Source organism: Lytechinus pictus, chromosome 1, assembly GCF_037042905.1.
Source record: "Lytechinus pictus isolate F3 Inbred chromosome 1, Lp3.0, whole genome shotgun sequence".
Taxonomy (NCBI): Eukaryota; Metazoa; Echinodermata; class Echinoidea; order Temnopleuroida; family Toxopneustidae; genus Lytechinus; species Lytechinus pictus.
In genome coordinates this window covers 31,177,863-31,200,654 of record NC_087245.1, presented here as the reverse complement: position 1 = coordinate 31,200,654, position 22,792 = coordinate 31,177,863, and the positions used below count along the sequence as shown (strand labels likewise).

General features: G+C 37.3%; 1 protein-coding gene across 3 annotated transcripts; it reads right to left on the bottom strand.

Moving 5' to 3' along the window:
• Nucleotides 1-3,858: 3,858 nt before the first annotated feature.
• On the bottom strand, nt 3,859-22,474 carry LOC129260919 (solute carrier family 35 member F3-like). 3 transcript variants are annotated; one of them, XM_054898928.2, is made up of 8 exons: nt 22,248-22,474; nt 13,525-14,037; nt 12,877-13,177; nt 12,071-12,296; nt 11,515-11,640; nt 10,239-10,428; nt 9,145-9,234; nt 3,859-8,421 (listed from the first exon to the last, which is right to left on the bottom strand). In XM_054898928.2, exons 2-8 carry the CDS (start codon nt 13,871-13,873, stop codon nt 8,210-8,212), a joined length of 1,494 nt encoding a protein of 497 aa, XP_054754903.2. In that variant the 5' UTR covers nt 13,874-14,037; nt 22,248-22,474; the 3' UTR covers nt 3,859-8,209. The 3 variants fall into 3 exon arrangements, with proteins under 3 accessions (XP_054754903.2, XP_063956370.1, XP_063956362.1); XM_064100300.1 differs by lacking the exon at nt 22,248-22,474 and adding an exon at nt 18,453-18,550; XM_064100292.1 differs by lacking the exon at nt 22,248-22,474 and adding an exon at nt 18,197-18,547.
• Nucleotides 22,475-22,792: the final 318 nt, after the last annotated feature.

Sequence of the window (22,792 nt, the reverse complement as noted above, 5' to 3'; positions counted from 1 at the left end):
TTTGGACTGTGTGACGTTTCTTTCATTTTAGTCGAATTTTGTGTCTGTCAAATAGTATGTTGAGTGTTTACGTACATATTTTCACATGAGCGTTTAACAAATATTTTCATTATTTCTAAAGTGCACATTTTTTATTTCATCACAAATGGGCAAAATAAAAAAAGGCACCAAATGTTTCCCCAAAATAAGGAGGAACAGTGGGGCCTGTCAATAGGACATTAAGAACAGCCCCTTTGTTGCCTTGGAATATTACATTGTATGAATGGAAAAGAAAAAAATGTTGGATATTTCAGTGTCACAGAGTCAACAAACCTGCATATATTGAATTTCATGCTTGCAAAACTGAAAGAGGCTCTCCCATTTGTTCGTAGTATTCAGATGTCTCCAGACAAAATTGCCCCATGTGCTAATGATCATAAATTGTACACTCCACGGACCATATCCTAATTTTTTTCCTCGACCCTCTTCTCTATGACAGTATACTTGTGTAGATTTGGCAGGCTCATTAATGAACAACTTTGTCAGGTTTGCAAATACGTCATCAGCGGAATAACAGTCAGACTGCAGGTCCCAAGAAAGTGGCTTCTTTCATCCAAGTGATATTCATGACTTGAGATGTTTTGCATATTTAATGAGCTTGATGCGGACCAAAACACCTCTTTTCATTTGGTCATTGCTGCTCTAATTGTGCATCGAATTTCATGAATTTGGTACCATTGTAAAAAAGAAGAATCATTCTTTCAGGTCATGTGTTTGGATTTATTCAAAGATTTTGTAATATAGGTTAAAATTTTGATCTAAAATATGCTACAAAATAAATATTTTCACCTGACAAAAGCTGCTATTTTCACACTTTATTTTTGTTTGAGCCCAAATGATTTTTATATCATGATAAAGCTGAATATGTATGCTTTGAAATGATATAGGTTTCAAAATAAGAATTGGTTTAATCGGGTCAAGATCACACTTTTCATTTGCCAAGTACATAAAGCAGCTTGAAAACAAGAATACTGCACTCTGATTGGTCAAAGAGACCGCACACTGGCGAATTCCAACGGTTCCAGTGCCTGGGTTCGTGGGAAGGTCACACTTCCCATGTGGTAATCTCCTCAAATACACCGCGCCTGTTGTTCTGTGAATCTTATCCAGCCAATCAGAACTCTGGATTTCATGCAAGTACAAAATTTCAGAAATCTCGTCTTGTACCTTGGTGGGAAAAGTGTGATCTTGACCCGATTAAAAGGTGCTGCATATCAAGAGTGGCATTGTGAGAAAGTACAGAAGTTCAGCTTTATGTTGATATAAATATCATTGAGGCTCAAAATAAAAAGTTTTGCACAATTTGCAAAAGAAAACAGAGGAAGAAAATTCAGTTTTGAGGCACATTTTCAGGCCAGAAATTTACTTATTTAACAAAATATTGTATACAAAATAAATGACCAATATGAAAGAGTAACTTTTACTCTATCTGATGGTGCAATAATATTTCATTTAACTTGAGGTAAAAACAGGTAAATTCTTAGAGAAAGAAAATCTCACGAATCACGAGATTTTGCAAGGAGGAGGATTCAGCCACGAGATGATTTGGATGAATCTGGCCTTTTTGCTCATTAGCATAGGGACCTGCGGTCTGACTGATAAATGCTATTGATACCCCATATATTTAATTTATAAAAAGAATTAACACCACCCGCCTTTGATTTGAACCTCAAACCTTTCCATCAAAATAAATAGTCTCTTTACCACTGCCCCACAAGGAGTTGAATGCTACTCAAAAGTGTGTTTTTATATTAGTCGTACCCTGAACTTGTAATCATGAATATTCATGTTTTCAGGGAGAGTGCCTCATGAATATTAATAAGCCTGTTGAATGTCAATGTCAATAATGGTCTCAATGCTCTCTTGAGATTTTTATTTCCCTCTCATTTTGATCCTCATATAGCTCATTCGTACTACCTTCTCTCTCGTCTGCTTCCCCTCTTGTATTAATTGTTGGCCCTTTTCTGTCCCTCTCTCTCACTCCTGACACTCTGTTTGTGTATTCCGTTCAAATGACCTTCCATTTCATGAGCTCACTCAGGGTTCCCAGCTTTTCAAGAAAACAAACTTTCCCTGATAATTATTTAAACCCATTCCCAGTTTCACATGTTTTCTAAGTTGTTGCAGTGAATTACATGTATTTTCAGTATAAAAACAATGTAAAAACTAATTAGTACCACCATAACTAGTCATTCAATGGATGATGTTGTGATATGCTGACTGACTACCGTGCTTTCGACTTATGGGCCAATCAAAATTCCCTGATTTTTCCCTCATTTGAGGCATTTTCCCCGGATTTAAGGTATTTTTAAAATCAAATTTTCTGATTTTTCCCCCGACTGGAAAAAAGTAAAATAATTTTCCCTGATGGGCTGGGAACCTTGTCACTTCTCCCTCGTCACATCTCTACCTTATTCAAGCGTCATGAACCATTCACCCAGTGGGTGTTTTATAAAGCTGTTACGCACATCTTGATGGACGACTGGAACACGTTTCATAGGGAGAAATCGTTTATCTAAAGAAAGGGTCACAATTTGCGCACAAAGTAACATGCGAACAGATTGTGATGCACCCACCCACCACTGGGCTATTTTGATGCCTAAGTAGACTGGGGGGGGGGGGGCTGATTCAGCCCCCCCTTATGATCTCGGTTGTTGATTGCAACAAAAAATGGCACCCACATTACCCATGGCATGATCTACAAAACTATAAGATCAAATTCTGTGAAAAATCTCATGGCAAGTTAATTATGCTAATTGATGCGTAAAATCAAGTTTGCTCTGATGAACTAAATAATGCCCCCAAAATGGTAATTTTTGGTTCAGACTAATAATAGTCATCTGATCAAATGTACAAAAAAAAATTTAACATCACGTTTATTTTATGATGTATTTAATTTTATGCATTTCTGTTTTCAACTTTTTGTTTTTTCAATGGAAATTGTCGGGGACTTTTATAAACAAGATGAAATTGATTTAAATCATTGAAAAGAAAAATGATATATTTATGAATTTTGGCTAAAAACCCTTTTTGCAATGGATTTGTAACACAAAGTCACGTTATTTAGCAATTTTGGGTCTGCATGCACTTACAAAATGTTGTGTAATTTCGAAACCGCATACCCGGGGGTCGCAATTTTGGTCTCAAAAGTTGCACGAGACTTGAGAGTAAAAAGTCAGAGAGCGACGCAGTAAACAGATTTTGCGCAGCATATTTATCGTGAAATGTCGATGGGGTGGGGGCTGAATCAGCTAGTAAAGCTAACAAGAAGCTCCATGAAATACTACCCTGGGCCCTGTAACACAAACACGAATTGAAATCATTGAAAAGAAAAATATATTTATGAATTTTGGCTAAAAACCCTTTTTGCAATGGATTTGTAACACAAATTCACGTTATTGAGCAATTTTGGGTCTGCATGCACTTACAAAATGTTGTGTAATTTCGAAACCTAATACCCGGGGGTCGCAATTTTGGTCTCAAAAGTAAAAAGTCAGAGAGCGACGCAGTAAACAGATTTTGCGCAGCATATTTATCGTGAAATGTCAATGGGGTGGGGGCTGAATCAGCTAGTAAAGCTAACAAGAAGCTCCATGAAATACTATCCTGGGCCCTGTAACACAAAGGCTTGCAATCAATTACAGATATGAAAGAATGATTTTGATTGGATCCTGCTCAGTGGATAGAGCCGAATGTGCATGCAACGATGATCTTGATTGGTCGTTTACATTCAGTGATTGATTGCTAACCATGTGTTACAGAGCCATGGACTAATACTCTACATAATCAGATAAAGACAACACCTGACCAGTATTCCTGTCGGTGACAAAAAGTACAAAATTTATTAACCTTCCTTATTATCAAAGGACAAACATCCATTCAAATCCTTGTCGAGTATTTCAGAAAACATTACACACAATGTCTGTCTCACATAAAAAACACCTAGTTGAACATACATACAATTTCATCGAAACCATTCAGTTCATATACAAAAAAAACCTTATTCTCTGTGTTTTACATAATTTTGAAAAGGCAGATTATCTGGCTAGTAAGGTACACCCTGTATAACGTGGAAAATTGGAAATGAAAGCCCTTCCGTCCACTTGATTTCAAACTACGCTTTCAGTCGACACTCGAGAGGACATATTATATAGCTTGGGCCGAGTCCCCACCTTCTGAGCAGATAATGGGGCACGACAAGAAGTCAAACTTATCAGCAGTCTTATTTTTTTTGCTTACATGTATTTTGCGAGTCACTCATCACAAAAATTTCACCTAGTGTATCTGGTCGTTGCTGCAGAAGAGAACAAAACCTAGCCTACAGCAATGACTTTAACATGCATTATGTACATTCAAGTAACAGCAGTACAGCTGTAACAACACAGAATGCGCAGAATGACATGAATTATCAATATTCTTTTTGCCAATCACCAAATTTTCACCTAGTGTATCTGGCCATTGCTGAAGAGAAAACCTAAACTTACAGCAGTAAATTTTATATGTGGTATGTATACATGTGGTTTATTTAGTTGTGCGGCTGTAACACAAAATGCACAGTATGAAAATAATATGTTACTAACACGAGTCTTAATACACAAGTGCGGGTGAGAAACTCAAAATAAATGTGCAGTTTAAGGTTGAATAAGACAAAACTCTTTGTGTTTGCTAACAGATGATGAACTATTTATTAAATACATTTGTAAATGTACATTAGCCTCAAGATCTATGCCGAGCTTGGAACAATATATTACTTTTGGGACGATTTCCATGTCTCTCAGATAATTCATCGTTGGTTCATAAACCATGGAGGACAATTTTTCAAAAGAATGAATGAAACCTCATCAACTGAGTGGACCTAACACTAAAAAAAAAAAACATTGCATTGAAACTTCAATTTCTTCTTCTTCTTGTTTGTTAAAAGATTTATAAAAAATCACTCTTTATTATAAACCACAGCTGCTTCAAGGCTCACAACGTTTGCCCCATCTTTACAAAGAGTTGCGATTGATCCGATCAACCTCAAGTATATGGAAATCCATCAACGTCATAATTTTTTCTTTGGGAAATTTGCACAATGTCCTTCGCAAATAAAGAGAAGCACGCTGAATTTTCAAGAAAACTGAATTATTGAATATACACAATATCTAGAAAATATTTTGTTTAAATAAAATGTTTTATTGCTGGCTTTCCATAGTTGTGGTTGATTTGATCAATCGTAACTCTTTGTAAGACGGGGCCCAGACGTACATTTCAGGAAGAAAGTCTACAATAGAAAAATAACTACAGTAAACATGTTTAATCATGCTTTTACGCAATAACATGATATTTCCTTGCAGCAACAGTTCATATTTTAAATTGGTTAGGATGTGAACCCCCCACCCCCCCCCCCAAAAAAAAGAGTCCTTCAGAAGTGTTTTGGTTATAAATGAAAACAGCACACGCAGGCAAAATTCTTGGTACAAAAGGAAAACACTTCTGGCTTCCGTAACATTTTGGTCGTACTGGCTCAATAAAAGAAAGGGGTATACACAACAAGGGAGATAGCAGTTTGCTTTCATTCATCCAGCATATAAACAGATGTCATGCATGTTTCAAAATCAGTTATCCAGCCCTTGCCGTTAACCCTCCCGAGAACAAGACACCCTGCAGTATACACCACTGCTAAAAATAAAATACATGCATAAAACCACTTCACCAGAGAAATTGTCTTCAAAAATTGCAATTTGAAATAAACTTAAAATAATGAAAACAATATGAGGAATATTCTGTAAAATTACACACACAAGGTGCTCATGAAAATAAGGCTGTGAATAAACAATGGATACGGTAGTGCAAACATAAAGTGTGGAAATAATATGGGAAAATCTCTGTTAAATTTCATTTTAAATATATTTTCATAGCATGTATGAATGCAACAAATATATTTTGTTTTGAGTTGAATATAAGAATTCCAAATGAAAAATGCAAGATGGAATGATATAAAATAGTTACTGTAAACGTAAACACATTGTAGATCAATCTATTCACTATAGAATAGACCGTGCAAACACAAATAAAACCGATAATCAGTGCTTGAAAATATATTAATCATACTGTGTGGATAAATATAAGGTTAACATTCAGTAAAGAAAAAACTTTTTAAAAAAGCCATAATTTTATACTAAAATTATATAAATCAAATATGTTATTTCAACATCAATCAAAATAAATTATATATGATTAATTACAAGACTGATAGATATTTGTGCTTCATTTTAATGTACCGAGTTATTTGGTCAAAAGAATATCTATAATTATTATAGATATATACACAGTACTTTTAACAAATATCTACATGTAATTCACTCATTAATAGCAATAGGTCATTTGGATGTCAGCTTTCAAACAGATGTACCAGCAACAAGGGCCCTGTGATATAAAACTCACAAATTGATGTAGAACACATTCTTATAATTGATAGCACTGAACATAATGTACAATCAATCACAAAAATCAATTTTATGATCAATCAATAAGCTTTGCATTACAGAACTCTATGCCACACATGCATGTTCATTTGCATGCACCCATAAGATATAGCAATGTTCAACACTAATTACCCCGCTCACTACTAGAACCGGATGGTCCCTACACAAAGTCTATAGGAATTACATAATTCAGTAGTCGACGGGTTAACAATGCAATGACATGATGTCGGATATTTTCAAAGATATCTGTAATTCTCTTAAATGGATAGTAGCAAATGAAGTGATAATGGTCCGGATTTTCAAAGAAGTGTTAGGCAAGCACATGGTTGTTTTATGTGATGAATCGAGCTTGCTTTAGGCATGATTTATAAATACCACTGACAATTTCTAGATGTGAACAATTCGCTCTGGAGGTTTAATTTAAATTCAAGTTGTCAATAGGCTCAAAGCAACAAAAACACAGAAGGCACAATAACAGCTCAAGTCCCAATCCTCACCTCAAGACATGTGGAAAACTCTTCCAATTTGAGGTAAGCAATGATAGCTGCCATAAGATACATAGGATTTTTTTAAAAGCCATGTAGTGGCAGCAAGATATTTTTTTAATAAAGGCATCAACATGAATAATATCAATTTTGTTTTTTAAACATCGACCTTGGGGCTCATGCCATCGGTAGAGCAGGGAATTCGGATTCCGTTGACCCAGGTTCGATTCCCACTTGGTGAACCAATACCCTTCGATGAGGTATTTATCCTCAATACCAGGTCCCTCGGAGGAGACCTTCAGCATTTGGTCCTCTGGTTGCTTGGTCACAAGCATCCACAACAATCATTTCATGCAAGATTCCAACAACTACTAACTGGAATACAAATCATTATCGCCAGTCGCCACCAGCGACTAAAATCTGCAACTTTCAATTTCCATTTGCAGACCGTCATTGTATTCATTTTCTAATAATACATTCCAATTCATTATCCTTAAATTCATCAGGTTCTGTAATCAAACATCTCCTCTTCACCCACATTCATCACAGTGCACACTGGAACATACACACGCATACAAACCAACAAAGAGTTCATACACCCATGAACATTCAAATGACCAGTGCCAATAGCCACTTCACACCTGAGACAGAAAATGGACACACAGACTTCAAGTAAAATACTGAAGAAATCCATCTTGAGGAACAGAATACACACACTCCACTATTGTCTCGTAACATTCCTAGCAACATTATGACATAAATACTAAATCTGGGGTGCACAGAATATTGCAAGTTGCCAAGCATTTGCACAGTAGAGTTGCATACCTGCCAATGCATTAAGAGAAGAAAAAAATCTTTATTTTCCAGCAAAATTCAATCACATCCTACAAACTAAACTGTGAAAACTCATATTTTTGTGTCAGAGACATCCTATCTTGATGATTTTAACACATGAAAATCATAATAAAAGCTAATAATATTTGAATGTATGATATTCCATTGGTGTGCATTTTATATATTCCCTTGCTTGTAATCACATAACAGCCCCTTAACGTGAAAGATTAACTCCACAATACAACTGATATCAAAGGTGAGTCCAAGGCGAACTATGTACCAAACGGTTGCAATGCTTGTAAGTTAGAAGGTAAACTTTGTTAAATCAGACCTTCTGTGTTTTGTTTAGACGACTACTTCTCTACACCGCCATCCATCAAACAGCTACAACCTCACGGTTCTTTCTTCAAGTTCCTCGCTCGGTATACGCCGCATGTCCCCTCTCCGCCTGCAGGGGGCGTCGCCTTCCTTCCAGCAAGCCACCTTTATCTGCCACGTCTCGGGGAGGAGCATGATGATGAAACCGCCGATGATGAGGAGGGCGCCAACGATTTTAAGAGGAGGCAGCTCCATATCTAGGAATGCTGTATCAATCACTGAGGAAAAGAAAAAGGAAAAGCACAATCAAATATCCATTTCAGGCCTGTTTTGATTTTTGAATTTTCCCTCATTATTATCGACTACCATCATCAACACTGGCTGGCTTCTGTCGGCACTCCACATAGACAATAGAAACAGTGCCTATTCAATTGTATTGTTCATATTAAGGCTCTAATTCTGTTGTGTGCATTTTCATAACACAGATTCATTTTCAATCAATTTTAAATGCTATTTACAATCACTTCACACTATTTTTTAAACATAATCCAGCAACTCTAGCTTTTGATATAAACAGAAGAAAGAGTTCAATAATATAACTACTGAAACACACAATTTCATTTTTTAAAATATAAACGGCTAAACAGTATTTTGTCTGAATATGACATATGTACATATGCCCACACCAAAATAATTCTTTATTTTAGTCGCATTTGACTCATATATTTATCAGGTTGGCCTAGATAACATTTATCTCCTTTTTGGCTGTTACCCTCGAAGTATATCAATATAATGCTAATGTTATTGTATTGATATATGTATTTATTTGTGCTGCATGTAGTATATTATTCATTGTCGTTTTTAATATTTTAGGCTGAAAAAATGATAGAAATGAATTTATTGAATATGAAAAGTGTAAGACTGTACAGAGTTCTGTATTTTATTCCTTGTGAAAACTCATTGCACTGTTAGAAATTGAAATGAAAATGAATTGATCTTACCTGCATTGATTGGGATCCCTACAATATTAGCCAGGGAGATGAGGAGGGGGTAGGTGAGAGCTATTCCAAAATTAACAAGGAAGTTGAATACTGTGGTAGAGAGAAATATCAAAATGTAATTTTAAAAACATGTTCATTCCAAATAATTATTTGGTACAAATTTCACAAGCTAATCACTGTGGTAAACATTTTTTTTTTTTAATAGAAATTATGAAATATTCATTTACTCATTCATTTATAAATCTTCTTTTAGAAGGGTGGTTCTATCATCAGTAATTGGCATGCTGTTATCCTCGACATCTTAAAACAGAAATATCAATATCACAAACATATGAAAATAAATCATGTGAAGTTAAGACAGACATTTTCAAACAAATAAGAAGACATAGAAGAACTTAAAGGGCCAGTTCATGGATTAATGCTATTATCAGCATTGAAAATGTTTTGGTTGAAAGCTGTACATATATCTAAAAGTTTTATCAAAACACATCCTAAATATATATACCAAAAAAAACAGTTGATCAAACATTACAACATCTCTCCCTGTATTTTCCAACTATCCAAACAAGTTTTAAAAAGCCATCAATTTCTTGAAAGTTATTTTTTTCAACCACAACCTACAAGACTCTTCACTTAAACTAAAATAAATATAACTGCCTACTTGGATAGAAATTTTCCAATAGTAACCTGTAAAAGCCATCAACTGCATACAAATATTCCACATCTTTAATCAGGATATTCGCAGAAGTAGACAAATTTAGGCATGTTTAAACTTTCAAAATCTGTATTAATTTTTTAGGCTTGCCAGGACCAAGTGTATGAATATGGTGAAGAAAACAAGCAAGACATTCCAACCAAATGTCAAGTCTTTTCCAAGCAATAATAGTCACTATCCCACATGTCCCTATCTACGTTAGTGATCTTGAAATGTAGTCATGGCCATTTTTCAGCCTATATTTCATGATTTAATGTTTAAGAGATAGGTTTATGTACCTAAACCAGAACTAGATCTAACTTGATTTTAAAGACTTCCCATGAAATCATTGATTTCTGCAACTAATGGGCATTCAGATTAAAGGCTAAATTTTACTAACCTATACCAAGAGCTGACGTCCCGCAGAGGAATGCCCAAGGCAGGTTGTTCCAGTCCAAAGTCTCCCGCTTGCCAAAGTAGAGGCCGAGCATGATGGGCCAGAGGAGGACAAGGTTGAGCAGGGCCAGCATGGTGAGAAATAGAGACACCTGACCGTAGGTGGCATCACCCAAGAAGCGTTTGAACAGAACCTGGGGGGGGGGGTGATAATATGAAAGGTGATTAATTGATTACCAATACTTTATCTGCTTTTACTTATAGAATGACCACAAGGCTGTTCATAAAGTTACCCAAAATCCACGACTTTAGACACAACTGGAACATGTTCTTAGGTGCTAAATTCCTCTAGTACAGCTACATTGGATATATCATTTAGCAAAAGAAAGGGTCACCACGACCCCGTCTTACAAAGAGTTATGATTGATCCAATCAATCGTTACTCTGTGGAAATCCATCAGTGTCATAATTTTTTCAACATATAATTTTCAAAATGTCCTTTGTAAACAAAGGCGAGCACACCAAATTGTCAAGAAAACAATGAATTTAGGTAATCTATGTCATATCTAGAAAACATTTTGAACATTCATGTATCTTAGATGTTGACATTGAAGATCGTGCCTCAACTGAAAGAGTAAATGACAGAAAGAGGGCAAAAATCAACAGTGTCTTTCTTATAAAGTACTGCTACAGACTAGCATCATCCCGCTCCATATAATTTGGCTCTGAAAAAAAAAAGGATGGTATTCTGAATTCATGTTAACCTGCAATGTCCTAACTTTGTGCTAGAGTTACAATCGGAAGCTGAAAATAACTTTTATTTACATTGTATATTTCTTATGTTTCATGTGCTCTTTTCTTGTGCTTAAATGGTCAAGAAAACTATTTTAGTAATCATTCCCAGACAATTATGAATGACTGTCAAATAAGCTAATAAATTGAACTTGTTGTTGTTGGTGGTGTATTACAACTGGCCATCAACAGTTAACTGCAACTTTAAACCAGGTGGGTGTTTCATTAAGCTGTTAATAAGTTACGAGATACTTTACGAACGACTGGTGATCATTTCACGTGGTAAATAATATACACCAAATTGTCATCGATGCTGATTAAGTGCCTGAAAAAGGATCACTGGTTGTCCCTTAGGTCGCTCGTAACTTACAGCTTTATGAAACATCCATTCCAGAGTTTAAATTTAACCTGAGCTCAGAAAATGGGCCAGAGAAGATATTACGGATTCTGTAATGAGGTCTGTTGGTTCTGAATGAGGTTGGACCTACCTTGTAGAGGGCCGCTCCTATTGCAGCACCCAAAGCCAAAAGGACTCCTATAACACTCCCGCCTCCAAAGCCGTCGGCTGCCATCATCAAGACAGTACCCACAATAGACAGAAGCACTGAGCATAACTGAAGACCAATTGAGAAGAGTGCAAGAGATATTAAATAATAGTGCAAAAAAAAATCACCACAAACACCAAACACAACAAATAAATACAGTCAAACCTGTCTTACGACCAACTCTCTGTAGCAAAAGCATGCATTATAATAGTTTTCAGTCGAATTAGGCTCTCATTTTAAACAGAATACGTTTCATAGAACATATCTATACAAAGCCACAGGTCTACCTCCTGTGGCCACTTTTTCAATTTCCCTTGGATGGCCTTAATAGACAGATTTGACTGGTGTATTAAAGATAAATGAACAATTAAGTAATTATCTCACAATTATTTCAATAAAATCAACAATGCTCCTTTTTTTTTAGTTGTTTGAGGAAGCAATTGAAAGAAAAGAACATGAGCGACAAGGATGTGGAGAAAGAGAAAAGAAGGAAACTCACCCTGGCAGGAAGAAGGATGAGCAGTTCCTCCAACCAAATCCAAGAGAATACATAGATGAATGCAGTATTGGTGACAAAGAGTGCCGTAACATCCGTTGGCGACTTGAACTTGAGAGCCGCAGCGTACATGTAGTTTGTAATCATCCACAGGGCACAGAATGGACCTGTCAGTTTTAGGCAGTTCCAGAGAGTCATGCCTCTCTCTCCATATATCTGCTGATCAGCCCTGATGAAAGGAGAAGAAAAATTCCACATCATTCCACCAAACCAACAAACATGAATATATAGGACCTTTTAGATGGGTGTCTATAGAAAGTCTCTGGATTGGTATTCATTCTCTTCAGTTCTTAGTGAAGCAGGTTACACTGTTATAATAGAGAAGCTAGATGGATTTTCAACATTGTGCAGTCAAGATATCAGCCCTCCTCCAGATCAGAATATACCATACCCTTAGATTGTCAAAGATTTTCTTCATCTAATCTGATTGCCACTCCTGTTTGACGCATCAATCAAATTCTAATTTGATCCATGCCACGAGCGCTACATGTATGTGACTTCGACATCCAATCAGATCATCTTTGCTCAATTTGATCAATTAAATGGTCCTGTCTTTGCCCTCGAAACCGCCTCAAATTAATAAAATTATCATCCCTCAGATAAACATAAAGCATGTTTAAAGTTGATCCATCAAACATTTTTTGTATTGCAAAAAACATTTAAAGTATGGAAAGACAGGTGGATGACCCCCAACAGACACTGCTGCCAGCTGCCACCTTCAGTGGGTAGAGGCATTAAAAGGGACTTACTTATATAACTCTTTGATACCAGCCCAGCCGGCATTCCTCTGATCCTTGAAGATCACCAAGGAGCCAATGATGTAGATTGGGTAGCACACCACCATCCAAATTGTTGTGAACCAGATCATAAAGAACGGAGCATCAAAGTTCTCATCGTACATTGCCTTCATGAACTGAGTAGCCGCCACCCACGAAATTGCCACACCAAGACCAATGGACAAACCTATAAGAATCTTGCGGACGGTACTATAGGAGGAAGAGGGCGGTTTGGTGCATTTTTCAATTGTCACTTCAACTGGTACTTGTTCAGCTAAAAAAGGAAACATGGAAAATGAAGAGAATGAAATTCCATTTATACTATTTCTTCCCATGTATTTGAGGTTTCACATGGAAAAGGCTTTGACCCGAACATTTACTTCATTTTTACCAAATAAAGGTAGCAAGAAAGAAAATTAAAACTATGAAATAAATCACTATAAAAGTTCTTTCTTCTTAACAGCATATCTGTATGATTCAACAATGTACAAGGATCCAATGCTAATATTTACTTTCTTTTTACTAAATAAATATAACAAGTAATGAAAATAGAGAACTGTGAAAATAAACCAATATAAATGTTCTCCTTTATCAGCATATCATTCCCATGTAATTAATTACCTGTAGGATGGGCTCCATTTTGCTTCTGCTCCGCTATTCCTTTTTTCTGCACTTCTGCAGCCTGATCACCGTCCCCTTGATGACCTTCAGACTCGGAGTTTGGGACAAGCATAGGTTCCTTTTCTGTTGCTTCCTCAATTCTTGCTTGTTCTGCCTCCCCTTTGGTTGGCTTTACCTCATTCTCAATCTCTACTTTCTCATCTGCTGGAGCCTCTTTCGCTGGAGGAGCCTCTCCTTCTGGAACACCTTCTACCGGAGTACTGTCCATTTCACTCCCCGGAGCCTCTGTGGCTGATGGGTCTTGCTGGCCAGTGTTTTGCTGGTTATCATTGTCTTTCTCCGATTCCATGGTACACAAGTGTAAGCAATGCCCTGCTACCACCAAAAAATGTGACTCACAAAATGTCCAATGGAGAAAATCTTCCACTCACACTTGCTTCAACATAAACACGACTGGTCTAGTCAGTGGCCAGATCAGAGTTGAGGTGACTTTAGTTGATGCTGGTGATTCGACTGGTAATGAAAAGAAACAGAATATTTTTGAGCAATTACAATGCAAATTATTCTCGCTCGAGTAACATTACTTCAATCACTGATCAGAGTTGAGGTGGCTTTAGTTTAGTTGATGGTGGGGAATCGACTGATGAGGAAAAGATACAGAATATTTTGCGAGCGATTACAATACTAGGGACAGTGATTAGTACAATGCTACTAATTATTGATAATCACGTATTAAATTTTAGTATTTGTGAAATAATTTTCATCTATAAATTGTTCTTCAAAACGGCATCGCTAATCGGATGTTGACAAACGGATCGAGGGATCTACAGGAGATCAGTCTGGTAAGAAACGTCTCATTTTTACCATTTATAGTGAAATAATTTTTATCCCTTTATACGCATTAGGCGCATCAAGGTTCATAGATAAATAAAGTTTGACCCTACAAACCGATTTCACCCTCTATGGATTTCCTAGGGAAATCCATCTTTGTTTACATGTGTTTCTTATGGCCGGCAGTTCAAGACTCCATGATGAAGAAGTATATCATATACCGCTAGAACTCGTACACCTTTTCAGTTAAGGTCGCATAAAATGTATTTACGGTGTTTCCGGCTTAAATACATGTACTTGGGCTTGCGATGTAGCCGAAATTATAAGCTTTCCGTATGTGTAGTTCGATTTGGATTTTCTGGGGAAAGTTTTGGGTAGCGCGACGATCGCCGAAGGCTTCGAGCTTGCCAGAATTTGTATGTGTGTGTGTGTGATTTGAGTTTTGTCAGACGTGTATCAATCAGATATGATTATTTACGTCTGGGACCGACCTTTAACGTCACCATGCTTCATGCCAGAATTCGAACACCAGATGGCGCAATACAATTTGCTGTTATGATCGCGCGATCATATCCCCTTCGCTCTGTGATAATTGAATTAGTTTGTTGTTAATTCATTTGTTAATTGACTTAATTCACGTCTCTTTTCATGTAGTTATTATTTAATTTCTTCAACTATTTATACATTCAATCATAGGTTCCATTCATTGAAATAATTAATTTTCATAAATTTCATTGCTTAAATGAGTTTCCGCTACATTTACTTTATATTTCAATTTTAGAATAATTTCAGTCATATCACTGAGTTTTGTGTATATAGATTTTCTAATTTGTTTATTTAAAAAAAATCAGTATGGATTAATTCATTTGCAATAGCTTTTTAGGTATTCCTCTCAATTACTATTCTTCTTTGACTTAATAGATTATTAATATTATTGATTTATTATCATATTATTTTTATATTTATTGTCAATTTCATTATTATTAAAATCATAATTACCATTATCAATGTTACCAATATCATCAGCATCATTGGCACCTTCTTTCATATTTACGTATTATCATTTGTGTTATTATTACTTTAATCGATCGTACTCACTTATTATCACATGGTTTAATTTCTCTCTGCCAGTATATGAGCTTATTTCAGGGAGTAATTCATGTAGAGGAAATTTATACAACACAATGTATGTCTGTTGTTTCCCTACTTTTATTGAGGTATTTCAGGGGTATTCATATTGAGATTTAACATTGATTGATCAATTTCTTTATATCACTTACATGATTTCTGTGTTTTATTGCAGGTTTCTTGGTTCATCCCCCGGGGGGGGGGGATGAACTCATGAATTCACAAGAATTCATTCATCTTGGCGACAGCACGCAAACTGCGCGGTTTGCGTGCTGTCGCCAAGCGGAAGACTAAGAAATCGAACTCTTCCCGTTTTTTCATAACATTTTTCTCGTTTTTTTAATGAATTCTTGTTTAAAAATGAAATCAATATCGTAGAAATGTTGGAAATGAAGTTGTACCCCATGTTCATGATTTAGGGCTAGATCTAGATCTTTTAAAGGGAAAGTAGAAATCTCGGGGCAAAAGTTTCAGTTTTTGGGGCCATATGTGTAGCCGTATGGGAAGCAATTCCAGGCTCCATGGGGAGTAAGCCTACGTATAGTAGACCGATTTTTACTCTCCAGGAGCCTCCAGGCTACTCCGCTTGTTCACTGCAACCATCCTGCCTGTGGGGAATCTACAGTTAGGACTATGGTATGCCAATGCTGTACATAGCACACACTTTAAAATATCACTTTTGTGATCAAAATTACTAATTTCCATACAGTTGTAATGTATTTTTCATTAGTAACTTGGGAATAATTTTTGTATTCACCAGAGCGCTCAAAAACTTGAATTTTGGGCATATTTTTGTGTATGCCCTCTATTGGTGGAAAGTAATATGGCAAGAAAATTTTCATTTTTCAATCTCTATTTTTAATTAAGAAAAAATAATTTAAAGAATCAAATTTACATAAGATTTTAATAATTAAGAACCAAGTTACTAACCCAGGGAGCTCCTAGCCTGGAGGCGTCTGGGGAGTGAAAGTAATATACTGTACGTATGGTCACTCCCCTAACGCCTGGCATTGTGATGTATAGAGTCCTACGTACCGAGGGAAAAGGCAGCTATAAAAATGCGCCAAACTGCTAGTTATGTTTAGAATCTGAGGTCACGACTGCTGTACATGGGTAACAATATTGGTTGGAAACGTTTGGCAAAAAATGCGTAGTAATGGTTACAAAATGACGAATAAATTATATGAAGTAATAAAAGTAGAAGAGAGTTTACTTACACTTGTTGACATCGCCATCTTTGATCCTTTGTAATTGCAACCTAGTTACGTGACGCGTATAGAGGGCGGCAAAATCATGAGCGGTGCTAGATTAAAAAGTGCTAAAATGCCCCGCTTCAACCACTGAACTAGAAATACATAGAGAAAACATATTGCATCTTGCCTTCTACGGCGCGTTCTCGAACAATTGACCTAGCAAAATGGCGGCGGTCACGTGACTTATCGAGTTCGCTGGCGATGTTTTGCTTGGGTGTACACGACTTCCACGTATTTCTAGTTCAGTGGTTGAAGCGGGACATTTTAGCACTTTTTAATCTAGCACCGCTCATGATTTTGCCGCCCTCTATACGCGTCACGTAACTAGGTTGCAATTACAAAGGATCAAAGATGGCGATGTCAACAAGTGTAAGTAAACTCTCTTCTACTTTTATTACTTCATATAATTTATTCGTCATTTTGTAACCATTACTACACATTTTTTGCCAAACGTTGCCAACCAATATTGTTACCAATGTACAGCAGTCGTGACCTCAGATTCTAAACATAACTAGCAGTTTGGCGCATTTTTATAGTTGCCTTTTCCCTCGGTAGGTAGGACTCTATACATCACAATGCCAGGCGTTAGGGGAGTGACCATACGTACAGTATATTACTTTCACTCCCCAGACGCCTCCAGGCTAGGAGCTCCGGCCCGCTGCCGAAACCCAGGGGCTTACCGTGTATTTGACCATACTCACGGGACTAGCGTGATTTATGGTCTAAATATTTCTCCAAATGAATTGTGAAAACAGAAATTATGCACTTACCGCGATTATATGGATGAAGGTCTAACGAGTGGCAGTTTCCTGACATCGAGGCACTTACGATTCATAACAAAAATGGCCGATCGTGACGGGGGTAGAAGGAGACAACTTTTCGGTTTTTTGAAGTTCCAGTCTGTGCCTCGATGTCAGGAAACTGCAACTCGTTAGACCTTCATCCATATAATCGCGGTAAGTGCATAATTTCTGTTTTCACAATTCATTTGGAGAAATATTTAGACCATAAATCACGCTAGTCCCGTGAGTATGGTCAAATACACGGTAAGCCCCTGGGCTCGCAGCGGGCCGGAGCTCCCTGGCGAGGTTAGTATACTAATACTAACCTCGCAATACGTGTGAGTGCCTGGCCCTGGGTTACCAAGTAATAACATGATGAAAAATCATGAATAGCTGTATTGGAAATAGACAGCTGGCAGCCGTCTGTTTCGAGGAGTTTTTTAACATTTTTTTTATTTTTTAAATTTCTCCTCATACACAGACGGCTCGCTATCGTGCAGCCACCATTAGGGGACTTACAATGCAAAATCCCCCCGTCGGGGCTCTTCAATTTTTGTCTTTAATGAATCAAACTTTTGAAAATTAACGCGACCAAAATGCAAATTAATATTCCCTCTTGGCATTAATTGCCAAAAAACGGGGAAAATCAAGTTAGAAGGAACAAAAACAGTGACTTACCTCGGCTGTCACGCAACTTCACTGCCCTGTTTTATCCAAACTTAATACACATAAACATATGGCCATTGGGTCCCCTGTACAGATCGCGCTAGAACTTCGGTCTCTGTATTTGGTGAGTGAAGCCAACGGAGTTCAGCTGAACAACCAACATAACAGAGACCAAAGCTTTTGGTCTATATTGGAAACTGACAGTGTAAGAAAATCAATTGAAGACATTTGTCCCAAAGAAAAAGAGAAAATAAGCCAAAATTGCCACCCTTATTCATTGAATGAGTGGGCTACTCCAGTCTCATCGCACCGTGCACAGCTCATTCCCCGCGCCGCATGTCCGCCGATGTAAGTCGTTGGCATTGCGCAACGTCCCGGTACCGATTCTTACATACAGCACGTGCAACTGCAATGCGTCGGTACGAAGCCCCAAACCGGACATTTTTGACATCCAAAAAAAAAAAAAATTATCACGTACGTACGCAGTATTATTACGTACGTACGTAATATTATTACGTACGTACGCAGTATTATTACGTACGTACGTGATAATTATTACGTACGTACGCAGTATTATCACGTACGTACGCAGTATTATTACGTACGTACGTGATAATTATTACGTACGTACGCAGTATTATCACGTACGTACGCAGTATTATTACGTACGTACGTGATAATTATTACGTACGTACGCAGTATTATTACGTACGTACGCAGTATTATTACGTACGTACGTGATAATTATTACGTACGTACGCAGTATTATCACGTACGTACGCAGTATTATTACGTACGTACGTGATAATTATTACGTACGTACGCAGTATTATTACGTACGTACGCAGTATTATTACGTACGTACGTGATAATTATTACGTACGTACGCAGTATTATCACGTACGTACGCAGTATTATTACGTACGTACGTGATAATTATTACGTACGTACGTACGCAGTATTATCACGTACGTACGCAGTATTTATTACGTACGTACGTAATGTTATCTCCCAAAAGGTCATACATGAATTCAAATACCGGTAGTTACTGAAATCTGATCACGCTAGCGCGAAGCCCGCAGGCTTTAAATTTTTATGTGGGCCTACAATAGGCCTTCTGCTTTGATTGTTCCCGCATAGAATTTCCCTTTAAATACCAGCCTCTTCAAATAGTTTTTCTTTTTTTAAACACCTATACATCTTCACTTAATTTACATCAATTAATATTCAAATTTAAGCAGAGAACGAAGCAGTTTCAAAAGGGTGGTAAAATAATAGGGGCTCATCCCAGTGTCGCGTGTGGGTACATTTTTGAAAAAAACTGTCTCGCCAAAACACTAACATAATAGGCCTTTTAATTGTCCTTTCCCCAATGTGTTTCTAGCAGTTTCTGAAAGGAATGGTTTAATTGAAAACACAGCCTGATGACGAGAACAAATGAAATGGTTATCATATGAATATTGTGGGTTATTATATAGCAGGGACCTGGGAACTCGCGGGGGTGCTGGGGGTGCTGAAGCACCCCCAAAATTTTTCCTGGGGGTGCTGCGTGTATTATTTTCCATAGGCAGCACCCCCACGAAATCAGGTTCCCTTTGTATTTTTTATATATGTTATAATGTACATAATTATCACATCCGACAATCGCAAATCATACAACGTCTTTCACATATTCCAATAACATCCCTCCTATAACATGTAACGCGACTCAATCAAGCTCCGGCACGCCGATACAGACGTAGTCGCGCGCGATACGTGATAACCATTATAGTTTACACACTACCATGACTACTCGATAGCGGGGAGGGACAAGGGTGTGGTTGGACTTGAAACTTAGAGGGTTTTATGTCGAATCAAGTGTGGGCGAGCCCGACCGCCCGTGTTTTGTATAAAGAATTACAATTCAGACAATAAAAATCAAATTTCAGTCTTTTTCGCCCTGCCCCATGGCCCTGGGAAGCGGGGGTGCTGGGGGTGAAGCACCCCAAAATGTGGGGGTGCTGCATGTGTTATTTTCCATAGGCAACACCTCCTGGAAATCTAGTGGTAAGTTGATGAATGACAGAAATGTAATGAAAATGAACGACGTTTTGTAGACCCCCACCCCCTTAAGAATTTTCCGACACAGTACTTAAAATAGTGTTTAAATTCACCCTTTTTCAAATCGGAATATCAAATATTTTCTGCTCGTGCTTCGCGCTCGCATTATTGATTTTTATAATAAAAACAAAGTATTTACAACGCCCAGATACTAAAGGGCTAACTCTAAACACGCGCACGCATGTTTATTCAGATACGCAGCTTGTTTTGGGGCTACTCCGGGCTGAAAATATTTATATCAAATACAATTTTATGAAAATCTGATAACAAATAGTTAAGTTATTTAATTCTAAAGTTTAGCAATAGTTTATGGTGATATGCATGTCGTCATGAATATTAAATAGGTGGGTTGACATGTGCGGAAATCTCTTCCCAAAGGTAGAGGGACCAGGGCCTGCATGGAAAATTTGACAAGCATAAAAAAAAGAAAAAAAAGTTTTTCACCCAAAATGTAAGGTCATTTAGTCCAAAAGCTATTATTTCGATTGTGAAGTGATGTATTTTTCTCCATGAAAGACCAAAAATAGTAGGGGGCATTTGATATTGTGTCCCCCTACTATTTTTGGTAGGGGGGACACGTCCCCCTGTCCCCTCTGGGATTTCCGCCCTTGCGGGTTGAAGATATCACATCCCCACTATCCTGTTTCTTGTGTTATTACATGGAATCAAAATTGTTTAATTTTTTCATACCAGTGTGAATGATATGTCTCCCTTATAATGAAATAAGTTGCAGCAAAGAATATCTAATAGACTAAATCAGTTGTCAATTCAACTGTTTTTTGGTTCTTGAAGGGAAAATATCAAATAAACCTAATTTTATATAATAAAATACAAAAGAACAATTGGGGATATGACATCATCAGTTTGCTCACTGAATATTAATGAAGACATGCTTAAAACTGTTTCACCGGAATAATGCTAATCTTTAAAATGCAATAACTTTGATATTCCTTGTCGGATTTTGATCAAATCTTTATTCTTATGTTCGCCTGATTTCTCTTTATCTGTTCAAACCATATTGCATTCAGTGTGGAGTTTCAATTTTTCAGGACAAAATACATGAATTTCCCCCAAAAAAAAATAGCTCGCGTTTCGATCGCGCTCGACTTATCTCATTATATATCTATGTTCTTTTATAAGAAGAAAGCTAAGAAGTGACTGTCATATATATGTATATATATATATATATGTGTGTGTGGGGGAGGATTGGTTGGTGTGTGTGTGGTGCCCTTAGAGGTGTGTGTGTGTGTGTAATTATGGAAAATTCAATTATTGTGTCCCCCCCACCTTTGAGGAGAGATTTCAGCACCCCCACTGAAAAAATCGTTCCCAAGTCCCTGTTATATAGGCCCTAGCTATAATCGATGAAAAGTCATGATCATCACCAGCATGACTATGGTCCAACCATGGTCCCAGCTAGCAAGCTGACGTTGGTTGGGCCAATGCGGGGTGCCGATGTCGGCCACATTCGGCGAATATCGGATTCCATAGACCAATGAAAATTAGAATACTACGTACGTACGTAATAATACTGCGTACGTACGTAATAATACTGCGTACGTACGTAATAATTATCACGTACGTACGTAATAATACTGCGTACGTACGTGATAATACTGCGTACGTACGTAATAATTATCACGTACGTACGTAATAATACTGCGTACGTACGTAATAATACTGCGTACGTACGTAATAATACTGCGTACGTACGTAATAATACTGCGTACGTACGTAATAATTATCACGTACGTACGTAATAATTATCACGTACGTACGCAATAATACTGCGTACGTACGTAATAATTATCACGTACGTACGTAATAATACTACGTACGTACGTGATAATTTTTTTTTTTTGGTTGTCAAAAATGTCCGGTTTGGGGCTTCGTACGTCGGCCTTTGTCACCTAATAAAATAACAATGATCATGATGTAAAAAATCGTTTTTCAGTAGACCTACCATGTCTATACTTTAAAACAGGCAAATTTAAACTCTGTCACTTCTGATATTCCACTTTATTTGAATTAGAGTCAGGCGTTTGGTTCTCCTATTCCCCAAGCGGAACATTTACGACACGAATTTCCCAACCTTTCCTTTTGATTGCCCTGCCGCTGATTATGGCAACACAAATGAGCCGATTTCATCACGCAAATATAGCGCAATGCAAGCGCGCGCGCCGCGCCGAGGCCGGGCGCGCGTTCGACGTACGGCCAGCAGCGAATATGCATCTCGCTCGAGATGCCCGGGATGAAATATTTACATTTTTCTCGACAACTCAGTTTTTGTTTTTTTCCGCGGGGGCGGCGGAGCGAAGTTGAAGGGGGGAGGGGGGCACAGGGAAAATAGGGCACATTTTCTTTCGAAAAGGGATTTGTCGTATCATTAATTTTATAACTATAATTAGACTATATATATAATATATAAGAATTTGCGAGCAAGCACAAATTTTGACATTTTTATGAAGAAAATCCAATTTTGTGATAGATTTTGACATAATTTATTCA

What these genes read in the sequence shown, in the direction of transcription:
- LOC129260919 (XM_054898928.2), bottom strand. Translation starts at nt 13,873, where the DNA reads ATGGAATCGGAGAAAGACAATGATAACCAGCAAAACACTGGCCAGCAA. An exon ending in GGTATCAAAGAGTTATATAA is followed by an intron (nt 12,297 to 12,876) that starts GTAAGTCCCTTT and finishes TCCTTTCATCAG; the next exon opens with GGCTGATCAGCAGATATATG. An exon ending in AGGGATCCCAATCAATGCAG is followed by an intron (nt 8,422 to 9,144) that starts GTAAGATCAATT and finishes TCTTTTCCTCAG; the next exon opens with TGATTGATACAGCATTCCTA.